Consider the following 17,275-nt stretch of genomic DNA (forward strand, 5'->3'; position numbering starts at 1 on the left):
GCTGATGGCAGTGGTGGATTGGGCCCCCCACCTGCCCTCCATCCCTGCCACCTTTGGGCGCCCACCCCACAGGTCCCCGCTCCCTGCACAGCCCTATCCCTTTCAGGTTGAGTTGTCTTGGGGAGAAGGAAGCAGAGGAACCAGGAGAAGGGGAGAAGGAGTTGGAGGAGACGAGCGGGAGAAGAGGAGCGAGAAGGGGCAGCGTTGGGGAGGAAGAGCAGGGCATCCAACTAGCTACAAAAAACCTCGTGGATCGAAAACGGCAGTTTCATACGAGATCGGCTCTTGAACGATATCAAACCAGGTTTGGGAGTGATGCGCAGGGAGGGAGTGGGGGTTTTCGTGACAAAGCTCTCATGAACAGAACAAGACATGTTGCTTTCAAATAAAGGGGGAACTGGAGGAGAGGAGGAGGAAGAGGAGAAGGAGAAGGGAGGAAGGGCGAGTTGGTGGCGGTTTGCAGGTTTGGCGTGGCAAACGGGCAGGGAGATGGGCAAGCAAGGGGCTGGGGGGGACTGGACACGGGGCAGGGGACGGGGTGGTGAAGGTGAGTGGTCTGAGACTGAAAATACTTGCCCTTCATTTTGATGTTTGGTACTGTGTGAATCCACCATAGAGAGAAAGCAAGAAAAACAACAAACAAAAAACAACAAACAAAAAAAAAAGGGGTTGGGTGGAAAGGGGGAAGGGGGGCACAAACAATATTTTATTCAATCGACGTTTGAATAAAAATATTGTGTATTATAATCATACCAAAAGGAAACCTCTTGCAAAAAACGACATGAAGAAAAGAAAACAAAATAAAAACCCAGTAACAAAAGGAAAAGAAAAGGCCACGGTGAAATAAGAACAAAAAAATGCAAAGATATAACTAGAGAAATATATAGATATATATTCAATACTCCAAAGGAAAATGAGAATCAGTAGCAAACAGTTGCAACAGTCTTGATATCAAAATGTCCTCACTGAGTCAGGGTGCATGCACGGCACGGTGGGCAGAGCCGGGGAGGACGGGGAGATCCCCCCTCCCGGGGATGGGGACAGCCTGGACTCGTCCCCACAGGGACACAGGGCTCCTGCCCATGGATGGAGGGGCTGGCAGGGGCTGGATCCAGAGCAGGGCTGGGGTCAGGCCACCGGGGTGGCCGAGGGCGAGAAACGGGGAACCGGAGGGGAGAGGGGAAGGGTCCAGTTCTCCCATGGGGGAGAGGGTCCCTGGGAGCAGCGTGGACCTGAGGTGGGGAAGAGGCTTGGGGGTCAGGGGAAAGAGAAAGAGAGAGAAAGGGGGCCAGGCTAACACACACGTACACAGATTATTTCCAAACAAAAATCGAAACCAACCGAAACCGAACTCATAAAAAGAATAAATGGCTTAAACCGAAATGAAAGTATCGTAATAAACCAAAGGAAATTAAAGAGATCCATGCAAACTTCCCCAGGCTCACAAATTAACTGGCTGCTACAGCGCCATCCCTCGTCCCCAGGAGGCAAACAGGCAGCACCTCCCTGCCTGCGCTGGCAGCGCCTGCCTGCAGCCCCGGGCTGGGGTTTTGGGGTGCAGAGCATAAGGACCAAACCCCGGCCCCCCGGGCACCCCAGGCAGGCAGCTCGCTTTCCCTGTGTGCTCACCTCTACTCATGCCTCTCTTAGCTTTAGTTTTTCTCTTTGTTTTGCCTCTCACAGTGATCCCTATGACTTTTCTCAAGCCTTTGCTTTGTGTTTCTCCCCCCGACAGCCATGGGCTGGCGTGGGGTGAGGGGGAGTGCGAGAGGGCGGCAGGGAGAGCCAGGGGCTACTTACACTTCACTTGCAGGATCTGGTCGCTGAGGTTGGCCTGGATGTAGTAGGTACTGTAAGGAGGCAGAACCAGCCCCAGGCTGTGGAGAGGGAGAGCAGACACCTGGTGTAAGGCTTTACACTCACCCAGGATCCTTGGCCAGCTCCCAGTCTCTACCTGGCACCTGCTGGCAGCAGCTTGACCCAGGCAATGGCAGGTGGCAGCCCCACTGCCCTCCTGCACAGCCTGCTGCTTCCTTCTCTCCAGGAACTGCAGCCAGCGCTGTCCTAAGGCATCCAGGGTCATCCCCAGAGCACCCAGGGTCATCCTGGGGTATCCAGGGGCATGCCCAGAGCACCCAGCGCTGTCCTGGGGGCACCCATGGCCACAGAAGTTGGCACATCTGCCTATCCAGAGCTGAAACGGGCAAGATGTTCCAGCCCAGGAACCAAGTGAGATGTATTTGGAAGAGGAACATGACATCCCTGTGAGGGAGGAAGGCAGGAAGAGCCCTTGTACAGCCCATGTACTGCCCATGTACAGCCCTTGAAAGAAGGGAGAAAGCCTTCCCAGACTGCAGAAACCAATGACAACCATTATACAGGCCCCAGGGGCCAGGTAAGTCAGGAAGGAGAGTGATCCACCAGCCAGGAATCTGGCATGCAGGGTGTGGGACAGGGATGGGAAAGGAGATAGCAGGAGGTGGTGCTGGGGCTGCTTAACCCACAGGATATACTGCCAGAAGGAACTGGACTCCTTGGTGCCAGCTGCAGTGGCCACTGGCCTTTGGTGACAGTGTTTGTGCCAGGTGTTGCCAGGAATAAGTAAGGACCACCTTCCTGACTCTCATCCAATGTTACACCTGCACCAGAGCCACTGGGATCTGGGCTTCCTCCCTAAACCACCCAGTCTGTGCTGGCAGCACCAGCATGGGACTGCAGTGGGGACACCTGGCAGTGCTGGATTTCTTGCCAGCCCCTCCTGAGCTGAGTGGTGAGGAGGAGGAGGGCATACTGGGCAACAGGGGCCCACATGGCTCCTGCCAGGATGAAGGCAGTGTGAGTTGAGAAATGACGATGTCAGGGTCATTCTTACACATCTGCTGGTCCAAACTGGTGCAAGCTGGGTGATAAATGCAGAACTTTGCTCTCCTCTGGCTCTAAAGACACTGCCTGTGCTGCAGGGTGGACACATGTTGCTGTCACCCACCCTAGAGCAGGCAGGGACCTGCATGAACTCCTGGCTGGGCAGACAGAGGGTGGCAGGGGTGTCACTTGTCTGGCCCCTTGCACACCAGCCCTGCAACCTGTCTGGAGTCCTGGGGACTGTGTCCAAGCTCTCCAGTGCCTAACACTGTCAGGCAGCCCTTTCAGGAGTGCCCTTCAGCACATCACTGCCTGTGTGCAATCGTGATACTGCATTTGTAACCTCACATCTCGTGGGACACATCCCTGGTGGCCTCGGGGGCTTTGGGAGCTGCAGGCACAAGCCCCCAGCCCTGTGCTGCTGTGGGTCCAGCCAGTGCAGGGCAGTCTGGGTGCACTGGCAGTGACACTCACCTGTAGTTGGTGCTTTTGATGGGAGCCCACGTGTAGGTCCGGAACACCTCGTCGATGTATTGCTGTGGGTCAGAGGGAGCCAGTCAGGCCTGGGTGCTGCCAGGACTCTGCTGGCACGGTGCCACAGGGCCCTGGCTCCCAGCCCAGTGCCAGACACAGCCCCTCATCCCCACTGCTGTGTCTGGATGCTCAGCACAGTGACAGTTTCAGCTGTGACCCCCTTCCCCTGCAGTGTTACCTCATCCAGGGACTTGATGAGGGTCTTGATGAACCTCTGTCCGTCATTCCCATCGATCATGCTTCTTCGGATCTGCGGGACACAGAGGAGGCAACTGAGGGCCACAGAGCTCGGCCATACACTTATGGGCACCCATCCCACTGGGGTGGCACTGGGGACCCATGGGGTGCAGGGTTAGCAGCCTGGGGAGGTTCATCATGCTGGCACCCAGGGGACAATCACCCAGCTCCTGTCCTCACTGAGGCTCCAGGGCAGCTGTGCCAGGCCCCTGAGGATGAGACTCTCCGCAGGGCAGGTTGCAGGGGCTGAGTGCCCTTTGCAACTGGAGATGAGGGAGCCAGCCTGTGCACCTGGTCTGCTCACCTCCTCCTTGTTTTCATCCTCCAGCTCAGCATCCAGGAAGTCCAGCGTCACCGGCTCACGGAAATTGATGATCTGCAGGAATAAAGGGAGAGCCAGGGCAGGGCTCAGGGCTCCGGCAGCTGCTGCTGAGTCCAGACTAACTCATCACAAACCCTACAGTTAAGTCCTAAAGGCCCTGGGAAGCCATGTGTCCCTCAGGGCCTGGCTAATCCCCATGGCTGGTGCCCCTTTGGGTCCCTCCTCACCTGGGGCTGCAGGTTGGGGTGCAGCAGGACGTAGCCGTTCAGGTCGATGGCGAAGACGTAGCCGTTGGCCCCCAGCTGCAGGAGAACAGGAGAAGGGGTGAGGCTGACCAGGTGGATCTGTGGCATGACACACTGTGCTGGTGTGATCACCCTCACCTCTGCAGGCAGAGCTCACCCCACATCACCCCTAGGGCTCAGCCCATTCTATCCATCTACTTCTGTTCTCAGGACAATGCAATCTCCCACTCCTGGGGTGAGAATCTGGCTCTGGATTTGTCCCACTGCTCCTTTCCCCAGGCCTGTAAGGTTTATTCCCTGCTGACCCTACAAGGGTTTTGGCTCTGCTCTGGGTCCTGGAGCATCATGCAGCTTTGCTCCCTGTTCTCCTGCCTGTCCCAGTCCCTGCCTGCACCTATAGCTCCTGCTAGGTGCCAGTGCTGCTGGAGGTGCTCTGGAGTGCTGGGGCACAGCTTGGGTCTCCCACCAGAGGGGTTCCACACCAGCATCAGGCAGTGCAGGGCAGGGACAGAAGGAATGGGGCCCCCACGCACGTTGTAACGTGGCGTCAGCCTCTTGATGTCATTGAGAGCCACATCGATCCCCATCACGCCCAGGATGAGCTGGTTCTGGAAGGAAATGCAGGGAGGGAGGTGGATGGGAGCAGGGCTGTCACCTGCCACCATCAGCCTGGGGACAGGGAAACAGCAGGATGGACCTCTTCTCCCTTTAGGGACGTGTGGATCAGATTTGGATACTGCAGGGACACGGGGTGAGATGTACCAGCCCCCCAGGAGCCCCCCATAGGACCCCGCACCCCCAGGGACTTGCAGCTGTTAGCTGTCCCCATTGAACTGTGAGAGCTAGCCAAGGTAATTTTGGATCCTGGGGATGGCAGTCACCCCTGGTGTCACTGCAGGGCAGTGGTGCAGAGCAGGCAGCCCCCCAGGGGTACCAGTGTGCCCCCCACAGCCAGGGCACCTTCCCCACCCCACAGTGGCCCCACACCAGGGCTCCCAGTGCAGCCAGGGCAGGGGCAGCAGAGTCTCCTACCTTCCTGTCACTGCTGTCCTCCGTCAGGTTGAACACTGGCAGCGTTCCTGTCACCACCAGGCCCAGCCCCTGCACAAGCACAGAATGATGTGCCATGGCCCCTCACTGGCCCCAGGACCCAGGGCTGGGGGTGGCCAGCAGAGGGGGGTTACTCCCCTAACAAGGGAGATGGGGCATGTCCTGTGCAGGACCCTGGGGCCAGTGTCCCCATCACCTGCACCCTGGAGTTCTGTGGGACTCTGGGGTCAGTGTCCCCAGGTGCACTCTGGGCCTGTGCAAGACCCCGGGGCTGGAGTCCCACCCACATACTCCTTAGGGCTGCAGGGACCCCCCACCTGCACCTGGGGCTGTGTGGGACCCTGGGGTTGGGGGGTCCCTCCCTGCACCCCAGAGCTGGGGTGTCCTTACCAGGGCATCCTGGTAGACATTGGTCCACTGAACCTGCTTGGCTCTGTTCCCAGCCAGAACCATGGGTCTGCCCAGCACATCCAGGTACTCCTGAAGGGACACACGACATGGGAAAGGACGATGTGGGAGCCAGATGTCTCTTTGCTCCAGCCTGGTGACACCCTTGTCCCTAAGCACACCCCAGGATTATTAAGGGGCTGAGGGCCCCAGCTGCAGGCTGAGCTGGGGAGGGGGCTTGGCAGGCACCAAACCTGGGGGGACTGGCTCCAGCTGGGACCCCGACAGGCCCACTAAGACGCAAACAGGGTGCTGCTCACCACTGGCCATGCACAGGCAGGGCAGGGGCTCCCCAGGCAGCACCAGCCAGAGCCCCCCAGCCATTCCCGGGGCTGGGACTGCTCCATCATTCCTGGACCATGTCACTACTGTCTCCCTGGCTGCCATCTTCTCCTGGGACAGGTTTCCCTTTTCCTGTCTCATCTTGCCAAGGAAGATCTCTGGGCAGGGAGGCAGTCCCTGTGCCACAATGCCAGCCCTGCTCTGAGGGGAGCTCTGGGACCCTTTATCACCTGCCCTCATGGCATCTCATGCACAACCCATAAAGAAAAGGGGCAGAAAAGAGGCAGTGAGAGGAGGTGTGGGGCAGAGACCGCCTCTGCGGGGCTTGGCCCTGCCCATGCTCACTCCCTGCCTGCTCTCAGCTCTGCTCTGTGCTGATTAACACCTGATGTTTCATAATTAGTCACTGAAAGGGCAGCAGGTCCGTGGGGAGCTGCAGAAGATGAATTACTTATTTCAATAGCGCAGGGCCTGGCTGAGGGCTCAGCTCGGCTCTCCAGCTTGCTGCCACACTCACTGCCAGCCTGTGGGCTCTCCCCAGTGGGGCTGGGGCTGCCTGAACTCGGCCCTGGGCAGGGCAGCCCGCGAGGGCTCTGCCTGCCCGGCTCCCGGCTGTACCTGCGTGTTGATGCGGATGGCGCCGATGGAGGGGATTTCGAAGTAGTAACCTTGGAAAAGAAAGAGAAAGGCAGCTGGAGATCCAGCTGTCCAGCAGTCTGGCTGTCCTGCTGCCCATCCCTCCAGGGCTGCAGCCAGTGCTTTGCTGGTAGTGGCACTGGAGCCGAGGGGTGAGCCCAGCACCCTGCAGCCCCCCATGCCCGCTGGGTGCCAGCCCCACTCACCTTTGTTGGCGCAGGCCATCCACTGCAGCGGGGTCACGTCGTAGTTGTGCTGCCCCACCGAGAAGGTGAAGACCCGCACCTGTGGCAGAGCGTGCACTGAGGGCCATCCACTGGGCACCCTTGTTTCCCACACCCAGTGCTCCCAGCTGATGACAGCCTCCCCAGGGACAGTGTGGCATTGCCTACCATGGCCCACAGAGTGAGTCAAGTGGGCAGAAGACTCCTGCAAGTGCTGGCTGTGCTGGCAGCAAGGGAGACCCTGTCCCTTTGCCTGGCCCCATCCAGTCCTGCCTCCAGCATCACTGTGTTTGCTCAAGCTACCTACCTCAGTGGTCCTTGGTCTGGGACATCACTGCTCCCAGAGGGGTCGTGCTCTCTGAGGGTGATACATGGACCAGAACCCTCCCACCCCATGGGTTTCCAGGTACTGGGCAGCTGCTGGGACCTTCCTGCTAGTAGCCCTGTCCCCATGCTTGGGGTGTGCTCCCCTCAGGGCCAGCATTCAGGGAGTGCACCAGCCCCATTCCCTCCCCAGCATCCCACAGTGTGCCTGGTCCCACACCTCCTTCACAGGAAGGTGGGAGCCAGCTACAAACCCATTAGCAGAGCAGTGGCTCCATGCAGGAGCAGGCTGTTGGGGAAGGAGGATGCTGAGGAGGCAAATGGAGCAGAAACCAGCAGTGGAGCTGGAGCAGCCATTTTCCTCCGCGGTGAGCAGCCCCAGCCCAGCAGAGACCCACAGCCTCTCACCGTCTTATTGGGCCAGTTGTACTTCTCAAAGACATCTTGCACGCGGTCCTCACCGCCGTCCGTGAACATCATGATCATCTTGTTGCAGTTGGCACGTGTGATGTTGGACTGTGGGGCAGACACAGCACCTGAGGCCACACCTGGAGCCAGCAGCGCTGGGCACGTGGCTGGATGCAGCCAGGAGGGCTGGCCCCACCCCATCTCTTTTCCCAGCCCACTTCTCTGGGACAAGGGTGACCAGGGTGAATGGGCAGGAGGGACACTGACAGCTGGGGAATGAAGTTGTGGCTAATGCCACTCAGCACCTAATAGCGCCATTCATCTTTATTTTGCCTCTGGCATGCTGTCTGGTTGGGTCTGGCCCCTCTACCCATTCCTGCTAACTTTTAATAACCCAGAGGGGAGCAGCATCAGCAAACCTTGGCTACAGCATGCCTGGAGGTGGGACGTCTCCCCCTCCTTGAGAAGGAGCACAAGGAGCCCTCAGCACAGGGCAGCAGCCACACGCTCGGAGCTGTCCCATCGTCCCCAGCACCCACAGGTGCACCCTGTCCCCAGCCCACGGCCCAGCCCCCAGCTCACATTCTGCAGCTGGTCGAAGGCGTACTCAAAGCCAGCCTTGTAGTCTGTTGTGCCCTTGGCCACCATCCCCTGCACGTCCTCCTTGAACACCTTCTTGTTCCGGATGTTGGCCTGCACCAGGTGCTTGAAGCACGACACCGGCTTTGCTTTTTCATTGAACTGGGAGGTGAAATGGAGGGAGTGGATCAGTGAAAGGGGACAGGGCAGACACCACATCACACTCATCACACTCATCTCTCATGGGCAGCAGGTGACCCAAATGTGTCCCACATCCCAGGGAGGGCTGATGCTGAAACTTGGCTTGGGACAAATCCAGCAGTGACTGCGTGGTGTAGGTGCTGCCACTGGGTGCTGGCAGTGAAGGGTTCACCTGCACTCTCACTTCTGCAGGACCCCAGCTTGTGCAAGCAGCCGTGCTGTGCTGTTCTGTGCCGTCATCAGGAGCAGGTGCTGCCTCTCAATTACGGCTTCATTTACTGGCAATGGGGCCCATTCATTAGGGGAGCAGCGATCCAGCTAACAGAGCCAGGCCAGACACCTTAATTAGTGCTGGCTTGCTGGTGGCCAGACAGGGGAGGGCCGGCAGGGGCAGGGCCCCCAGCACCACACAGATGCCGTGGCATGGCCACCGTGCTGTGTGAGGTTACGAGCTGGTGACATAGCCATGGAAAGGGTTCCTGTGCTGGGGGGCTGGGAGGTGCCTGGGGACACAGCCCTTTTGCTTGCCCCATGGCACTCACCGAGGCCACATTGACATAGTCATCATCTGAGAGGGTGTCCAGCATCTCATAGACCGAGGTCTTCATCAGCTTGAGGGTGAGGCCGCTCACACTGCCACTCCTGCAGGAGACAGGGGTGCTGGGGGCTTGGCAGCGAGGGAGCACAGGGCTCTGCTGTTCCACACAGCTTCCCTGCAGCCACTGGTGGGACAGCGGCACCTTGGCGAGCTGTGTCACCATCCTGGCCTAAGGCCAGCCATGGCCCCCACCGTGTACTCACACGTCCACAATGATGACCATGTCCTTTGGGGAGGAGGCACCTTGGATGTACCTGTGGGGTACAGAGTGGGGTCAGCAGAGTTGACTCATTTCAGGGGGGACCCTGACTGCTGGGTGCAGTCCAAGAGTGAAGCCCTGCCAGAGCACAGGGACTGGGGAGCTGTGCTGGGAGCCCTGGGCACCCAGGGCTGTGCTGACCCCATGGCAAGGAGCAGGGATGAGGTGGCTGTGGGCAGGTGGAGGTGAGGACGTGGCTCCCGTGGCACAGCACAGCAGACGGCCAGCGACTGCCGCTCCGCACCATGTCAGCCTAATGAGCTCTAAATGCTAAACTCTTCCATCATCACAGGCCCTTTCCTGCGTGCTGATTATGCTGACACACACATCCATATTAAGATGCTATTTACCCCCCTGGTAGCTTCAAAGGCCAGGCTGATTAGGTTATTTTTAGCTACGAGGAGGAAAAATAATAACACTACGTAAATCTTCCCCACTGAAAACAATTAGGGAACCCTTCCTCACCCCTTGAAGCAGCCAGTCCTATTCCCAGCCCTGCTGTGTCATCCTGTGTGGGAGGGGGTGGCACAGTGCTTAGCACCCATCCCATTGCAGACACAGCCAGGCACAGCCCCACCTCACCATCCCATTGATTGAGGCCTGATCCTGCCCTGGCTGAAGGCCAAGGGAACCTCATTATTGGCTCGATGAGGATCAGGCCTTGTGTGAATTAATTAGTGTGTTATTAGTATCAATTACTCACCACTACTGGGGAAGGGGCATGCTCTGATTGTCAATCCCAGGGCCTGATGTTCCCTAATTACAAGTGATTACCCGGGTGGGATGCAGGATGCTGGCACACCGGGCCCTCCTGACAAGGGTGCAGCATCCCCCAGCACCTTCCTCTCATGCTGGAGTGCAGGACAGGCAGCTGTCCATCCCTGCCGGCACGAGAGCAGCTCCTGGAGCCTGCCCTGCTCCTGGGGCTGGGCTGCTGGTGCAGCACGGAGCCCAGCTAAGATGCTGCCCATAATGGGTTGTGGCAGCACATCCATCTCTGGCTGCCCGGCTCAGATGAATACCCTGGGCTCGGCAGGAGACGGCTGTGGCTAATGGGGCCATTCATCAGGGGAGGGGAAGGCGGGCGAGTGGTGCCGTGGCTGTGGCCAGGATGGTGGCCCTGCAGCAGCTCAGGCTGTGTCCTGCACGGGGCCCCAGCCTGAGAGCAGAAGGCCCCAGAGGGGGTTCCCCCAGGTGTGCTGTCCCCCAGCATGAAGGGTGCTTCTCTCCTCCATGGCTGGGTGGACAACCAGGTTGCCAGCCCAGCCTGACTAGTGGGCAGAGAGCTGGGCTAGCTGGGCTCAGTAGCCCCCATACACATCAGCAGCCCCTATCCCAAAATAGCCTTCCAGTCCCTGCTCTGCAATAACCTGCACACACACCCCAGCAGGGAACAGTTAATAATTAATGTGGAGCAATCAAAGACAATTAACCATAGTAGCAGGGCCATTAATTTTCTGACAAGGAGAGGGGACAGCTCCTGATGTGGGCAGGGGGATGAACCTTTGGGATACAGGGCTCCCTTAACAGGTGCCAGAGGCCTGTGCCCACTCTCCTCTCCATGACTGCAGTTTTAGGCAGCAAATGTGGGCAGGATGGGGCTGTCACTCTCCCAGCTCCAGCTGATAACCACCACTGCCACAGAAGCACCTCCAGCTGGGCTAAGGGGAGCCCATTCAATCCCACCTCACTTGGTGTGGGCTAAATGGCTGCTCAGCTATCACTGAGCCACAGCCTGGTGCTGCCTGCCTATTCCTCTCCCCATCCTCCCAGCTCATGGTTTCCAAGCTAGTTGTTATCTCGTTTGGATGGAAATGCTGGCCAGGACAGAGTGCCAGCAGCCATGGCTATGGTGAGGGGGCATAGGGTTCTCTCCACACTTTCATCTGCACCCAAGGATTTATCTCTCCATCCTGCTCTGCTTTCCCAGGAAGAGGGAAGAAGAGCCAAGTTCCGCAGCTCAGATGCCCCTGCCTGTGTTACGGTGTCCCTTTGGCAGTGCCACAATGAAATGAAAAGGGGAGAGAGCTGATTGTTCCCAGCCAGGACTCTCCTCCCCACCCAGCACCCCCTTACCAGGGCCGCCGGCGCACGTCATAGAGGTCGATCTTATTGGGGGCTCTCCATGGGGTGGCTGTGGGGAGAAGGCAGGTAGTGAGCAAGGCTGTCCTGGGGTGGGGGACACGGGGGGCAGGGCAGAGAGATGCCCAGGGCTGAGGAAGCAGCAGGCTCAGGTGAGGAGCTCCCAGCAGTGGGTTCTGGCACAGTACAGTTACATGTGTCACACCTGTCCTTGGTCACAGCCCCTCTGTGCCACAACCTGCCACGCACCGGGGTAGTAGCGGGTGACGCCGGTGGCGCTGCCGAAGACCTGCCAGAGCAGGGAGGGATCCTCCTTCCGGTTCTCGATGAACACATCCTCCAGTGCCTGTGTCCAGTTCAGCTCGTTGAGGATGACGGTGGCTGCAGGACACAGACACAGGGGTGGGTGGGTGGAGGGAGCAATGGAGCTGGGGCTGAGGGGTGATGGGGACTGCGGTGTCCCCAAAATGATGGCAGGGAGGGAGAGGTGTGTCCCCTCTGCCCTTTCCCAAGAAGAAGCCCATGGGGGCTTTCCAGCTTTTCCTACATCCCCTTGACCCCCTCACTTCCACAGAGATCCAGCACCACCCTGCTGTCCCTTGTCCCTAGAGAAATGAGCCACTCTTCAGAGCTCCCTAGAGTGCTCATTGTCCCCATCTGCTCTGGGGCAGACACAGCCATCACTGGGGACAGCTGGCCTCCCATCTCCCAAATTCCCTGTGCAAGCCTCACTCCCTGGGGACAGCCACCAGCTGGGAAACCCAAGGCTTCTGTCCCCACAGGCCATGTGGAGCCTCTCAGGCCCACTCTGCATTCCCACTGGCCCTGCATCTGACACAAAAGCAATTAAGATGCCAGCAAATAGCAGTTTTAAATTATTCAGCTATTAAAGCAAAAGATAAGCTGCCGGCAGCCCTGTGATTAATCAAGGAGGGGCTGGCAGAGCCAGGGGGGCCCAGCGTGGTGTGGCAGGTATGGAGCTGGCCAGCTGGCAGAGGGCTGGGATGGCACCTCCCTGTGCTCACAGGGGGATCCCACTGGTGCTGGGCTGCTCCAGGACTGTAGCATGGAGGAGTCAGTGGTAGCTGCCAGTGCAGGAGCAAAGAGCCAGCAGCACCTTGAGACCAGGCACTGATTCCTCCTGGGGGACCCTCAGTCATTTTTGGGGTGCAAGAAGTCTCAGGAGCACCCCATTTCTTTGGCATTGGGAAAAACAACCCAATGTGGTGCTGCAGGGGGGGCCAATGTGCATTTGAGGAGTATATTTAGCTCTCCTAAGCCTTCCTCCCACACGTGTCCCTTCTGGAAACACTGTCATCACCTGTTCAAGTCTTCACTGTGGTCCCAAGGCACTGGCAGGATTGTGAGTAGGTTTCACCCAGGATGAATCCTGGATCCCTCTATCCCAGCACGACTGCTGAAGAATTGTCCTTCCCTCTGGCAGCCATGCCTTCAAACCATAATTTACTTTATCCATATCTCCCCAGCCATTCCTCAGCGCTGTGCCCACACACAGTGCTGTTATCTGCACTTAGGATGATTTCTTGCTTGGCTCTGACACAGGATGTGGTTTTCCCCAGGAGAAGTGGCTATGAGCTGGCTGCCAGGCTGCTGCCTGCCTGGAGCAGCTCTGGGCAGTGCTGCCAGCCTCAGCTGGGCACCGGGCTGGACCCTGACACATCCATGATCTCCCTGGCAGCACCCACACACCCAAACCCTCGGGGCCCATCAGCCACACCAGCTGCTTGTACTGAATGCAACTCACGTTGTCCCTGCGCCCAAACACAGCCCTTAAATTATCTCTGAGTGTGAATGCAGCCCCCATGTCATCCCTGTGAACAAATACAGATCCTACACTATCACCATGTGCGGAGTGATGGAGCTGTGTCCATGGTTGGGATGGCTCCTGTTCCTCTCAGTCGAGGCCAGAGCTGCCAGCCCCACTGGTGACATCCCTGTCCCCATCTGGTCCCTGTCCCCATCACAGTAAGCCCAGCCCCGCCCTGCCCGCGAGCGATTGCATATTTAATTAAAAATGTCACAGTAAATAAAACACATATAGGATGTAATTTGTGTGTGTAGCGAGGGGTGACGGCGGCGGGCGTCGCCGCAGGGTTTAATTAGCGTGCCAGGCAGCGATAGAGCCTCTCCGCCGGTCCCAGCGGGACACGCTCCCAGCCCAGCGTGCGGGGACTCGCCACGCTCACTGCTGTCCCCAGTTTTGGGGTGCCCTTACCCCAAAGCACTCTCTGTGGAGCGGCAGCTGTAGACCCTTCCCTGCAGCCCGGATTTCTGGAGCACCCTGGCGTGGCCGGACACGGCCCGATCCCTGTGCCCACACACTCCGTGCCGGTAGCCGCAGCCCCTTTCCCTGGCTGCAAGGGGCATTGACAGCCCCTGCCGTGTCACCCCTGGCTGCCACATCCCCTGTCCAGCATGTGTGTGCGGCTGGGAGCTGCTGCAGCGCGTTAAGTGCAGCTTGCTGTGGGCGCAGGGCTGTGCGAGGCTCCAGCCGTGCCATCCATCGGCTGCCGATGGAGCAGGGCTGAGGAGGAACCGATATTTCACCCTGCGCAGCCCACCCGGCTCGCATGATGCGCTTCATTAGCTGCCTGCCCTGCGCTAGCTGGGTAATGAAACTAATTGCAAATTCCTAATCCACCGCTGTCTCGGCGGGGAAATGACTGCAGCGATGCGGCTCCGAGCACAGCCGTGCCCGGAACCAGCCGTGCGCTCCGCTCGGGCCGGAACGTCAGCTCGGCCCCAGCACCAGCCAGGACACCCAGGAGACCTCAGCAAGTGCCACTGAAACAGAGTGGGGACAGTGGTGCCCTGGGTGGTGTGGAGCCGCTGGGGACAGCTGTGACAGCAGGGGCTGGGGCTGGGCGTAGGATGCCCTCCAGCTGGGAGCGGTCCCAGCTCGCAGCCGAGCAGCCACTAGAGGGAATTGGAGACCGACTGTCACCATGTGCCACCGCAGCAGGGCGAGGTACCGGAGAGATCTCACAGCTCAGGGACCGTCACGCTGCTCGGTAGGACTGAAGCTGGTGTGGCACATCCTGTCCCATCCGCCCCTCCATCCATCCCTGCCCCATCCCCGCCTCTGGAGCAGCCTGTGCCCTCCGGCAGCCTCAGGGCTGACCCCCCCTGCATGTCCAGCAGGGGCTCAATCAGCTATGGGGTGGCATCACGCTGTCCCCTAGTCACCCTTGGCTGCCTTCCTGCGGGACTGCGGCTGCTTTTTCTCCCTTTTCATGACCTCAGCCGCAAGAGGGCTGTAGACAGGCAGCATCCCTGCTCCACCCTCTGCCCCTGCCCGGCCATGTCTCACTCTTTCCCCGTGCTGCCTCTGTAGTTGCTCCTGCACACAGCTGCTCCATCCCTCTGAACGTCTCCTGTGCCAGCTTTGAGCTTTCTCGACCTTTGCTGGACTCTTTTGTAGGAGGATCAGAGCCATGTGGGCAAAGCTGAGCTTTACCCTGTGCCATAATCACCACCTCTCCTTTTCTCCCCATGCCTTCCCCATTAACTCCTAATCCCAGATCCGCCTCTTTTGCCTGTGCTGAGCTCTTGAGAGTCCCTTGGGAGGAGGACACATTGTCACCTCGATCCTGACACGATGACTCTGCCTTGTTTCACTACCTGCCCTGTCTGGGAGCCAGCCTGCCCTGGCACCAACACCCAGTTGGGGCACCCAGAGGTGATGGTCCCTGGGGCTGCAGTGCTCCAGGCAGGAGAGAGCAGAGCCAGCCAGGCAGCACGAATTGGGGAGGGTGAGGAGGGGCACTCACAGCCTTTGTAGATGTCCGTGGGGATCTGCACGGCAGCGTATGAATAGTTAACCTTGGTCTTGAAGTTGTCATCATCAGTGAACTCCAGCTTCAAGGAGTTGGACTTCTCCCTCTCGATCTCTTCTCCATCAGGATCGTCCTGGGGAAGGAGCAGAGCACATGGGGTCACCCAGGGCTCCAACCCTGGATGGATGCTGGGAATACCTCCACCTGAAGCCCATCACCAAATGTGTCCTGGGGGAGACCAGCCCTGCTGGATCTCACGTGGATTTGGCCTGCCAGGAGCGGGTGGGCACAAAGGCGAGCACCAGTTACCCCCCGTCTCTCCAGCTTTGGTAGCACAGCAGGTATTAAATCAGACATAGAAAAAAAAAATCAAAAAAAGGCCTTGAAAATCAATTAGCAGCAAAAGGCAACTATCAAAGAGCAAATTAAAACGGAGTGCAGCTTAGCGCTCTGTCAATAAGCAATGCAAACAATATTTAATTATAGTGGAGAGACGGCGAATTCCCCACTGCTGGTGCTGGAACACACTCCCTCACCTTCCCAGCCCTCCTCTCCATTCCCTAGCCCTGCTGCCAGCATGGCACTGAGGGTTAAATCCCTCTGGAAAGGCAGGCAGGGCTGAGCTGGTGCAGACAGGCTGACAGGGTGGGAGCTGAAGCATGGGGCCATGTAGGGAAGAGTGAGAATAGGGATGGACTCACTACAGAGCTGGAGAAATTACCTCTGCCACCTCACCAGGAGCAAAGAAACCCAGGAGAAGGTGCTGGCTCTGAGCTTCCCATCCCTGCCACAAGCCCAGCTGGGGAAGGCTGTTTGCAGCTGGAAGATGCTCAGAGTAGGAAGGAGGGAGAGGAGGATGCTGCAGCACCTGCTCTTTGTGCTCCTGGAGCTACATCACTGCTGAAGAGGGGCAGGGACAGGCAACAGTGCCAAGCCCAAACTGGAATAGACACCTGAAGGGATCCCCACACTGTCCACAGAAAAGTACCAGGGAACACAAGGGGTAGGGGATGGTCCCATCCTGCTGTCCTCAGTGGTCCACTGCAAGCATCTCTCCAACTGGCCAGGCTCCCCTTGACAAAACCCAGGGAACAAAGACCTGAATTTCTCACAGGAAAAGCCATATATTTAAAGAAAAACTGTGTGTTTAGGAAGTAAACGATGAAGCTTGTGTAATACCCATCCTGGCCCCCTCCCTGTTTTCCCTTTACAGATGACACGGAGAAATGTCACCTCCCCTGCAACACCTCCAGCTGGCCACTAAGGTGGTGACATTCCCATGACATTGAGAGGGGTGGCCAAACCATTCGCCACAGCTCGGGAGAGTAACAGGATTGATATGCGAGGTTTGGGTTTAATTCCAGCTGATGGTCTGTGAGTGTAAACACACTGCCCAGCTGACCCCGCTGCGGGGGCTCCAGCTGCCCAGGAAGATGTTGAACTCAATTACAGCTTCAGTAGCTAAGCAGGAAGCAGGCAGGGACTGTTCCCAACTCCCTGGAGCCACGTCTCCAGGATCAAAATCCGGATTATGCTCTCAATTTAATGTAAATCTGGAGAAAAGGCAAAAAATGAGTGCTGGAGCCCCTGCAAAATCGCGATGCTGCAGCAGAGCCGGCACTCCGGCCGTGTGCCAGGCCATGGGCTACCTGGAGAGTGGATCTGGCCCCAGAGCTGCTGTCCATGGGGGGCTCAGCTCTCTAGGGAAAAGCACACACGGTATTCATCTCTGCAAACCTCTTTGAGCACCAGACAGCAATACAGAGGTGCCTGCTGAAAACAGGCTTTGGGATAAAGTCGTGGCCTGAGGGCATCTGCAGCACCAAAAACTGTGCTTTGACACTAAACCCTTTCTTTCCTCAGCCCAGCAAATTCCTGGTGACAGCTCCCCATCCCTCCCCATCTCGGATCAGCAGGGCACCCTGCCACAACCCGTCTGCTGCCCCTGTCACCACCAGCAGCTGGAAAATCCAACCCTCCCTCCTTCCCCCATGCTGGCATGGCTATTCCCCACTTCATCGGAGCTGGAACTACTGTATATAATTACTGCTCCTCTGTTTATCATTTTTCCGTGATCTCACCCACTTCTGAGGGGCTAATTTGTATGCTGCCAGGTTCGGCGCTGTCTGGCTGCTCTCATTCATGGAGCTGTGAAGAGGCACGTGTATAGATCTCAGGGACAAATATA

The 17,275-nt window shown here is 58.1% G+C and overlaps 1 protein-coding gene across 12 annotated transcripts in view; it reads right to left on the reverse strand.

Annotated features, from left to right (window-relative positions):
• CACNA2D2 (calcium voltage-gated channel auxiliary subunit alpha2delta 2) overlaps window positions 1-17,275 on the reverse strand; it is a 237,924-nt gene that overhangs the window by 10,575 nt on the left and 210,074 nt on the right. For 7 of the 12 annotated variants that reach the window (XM_086845654.1, XM_086845661.1, XM_086845656.1 and 4 more), the window contains 17 exons: window positions 15,082-15,220; window positions 11,540-11,671; window positions 11,285-11,342; window positions 9,153-9,203; window positions 8,894-8,993; window positions 8,154-8,312; window positions 7,572-7,679; window positions 6,822-6,900; window positions 6,598-6,647; window positions 5,641-5,730; window positions 5,233-5,301; window positions 4,734-4,808; window positions 4,183-4,257; window positions 3,938-4,009; window positions 3,575-3,646; window positions 3,337-3,398; window positions 1,801-1,877 (listed from right to left, as the gene is read on the reverse strand). In XM_086845654.1, the coding sequence (XP_086701780.1) occupies window positions 1,801-1,877; window positions 3,337-3,398; window positions 3,575-3,646; window positions 3,938-4,009; window positions 4,183-4,257; window positions 4,734-4,808; window positions 5,233-5,301; window positions 5,641-5,730; window positions 6,598-6,647; window positions 6,822-6,900; window positions 7,572-7,679; window positions 8,154-8,312; window positions 8,894-8,993; window positions 9,153-9,203; window positions 11,285-11,342; window positions 11,540-11,671; window positions 15,082-15,220 (1,468 nt within the window). Of the gene's footprint in view, window positions 1-576; window positions 598-1,800; window positions 1,878-3,336; window positions 3,399-3,574; window positions 3,647-3,937; window positions 4,010-4,182; window positions 4,258-4,733; window positions 4,809-5,232; window positions 5,302-5,640; window positions 5,731-6,597; window positions 6,648-6,821; window positions 6,901-7,571; window positions 7,680-8,153; window positions 8,313-8,893; window positions 8,994-9,152; window positions 9,204-11,284; window positions 11,343-11,539; window positions 11,672-15,081; window positions 15,221-17,275 lie in introns of all 12 variants that reach the window. The other 5 variants (XM_086845657.1, XM_086845658.1, XM_086845652.1 and 2 more) reach the window with 1 other exon arrangement.

The sequence above is a fragment of the Cyanistes caeruleus genome, chromosome 11 (genome assembly GCF_971803275.1).
Source record: "Cyanistes caeruleus chromosome 11, bCyaCae1.hap1.1, whole genome shotgun sequence".
Classification (NCBI taxonomy): Eukaryota; Metazoa; Chordata; class Aves; order Passeriformes; family Paridae; genus Cyanistes; species Cyanistes caeruleus.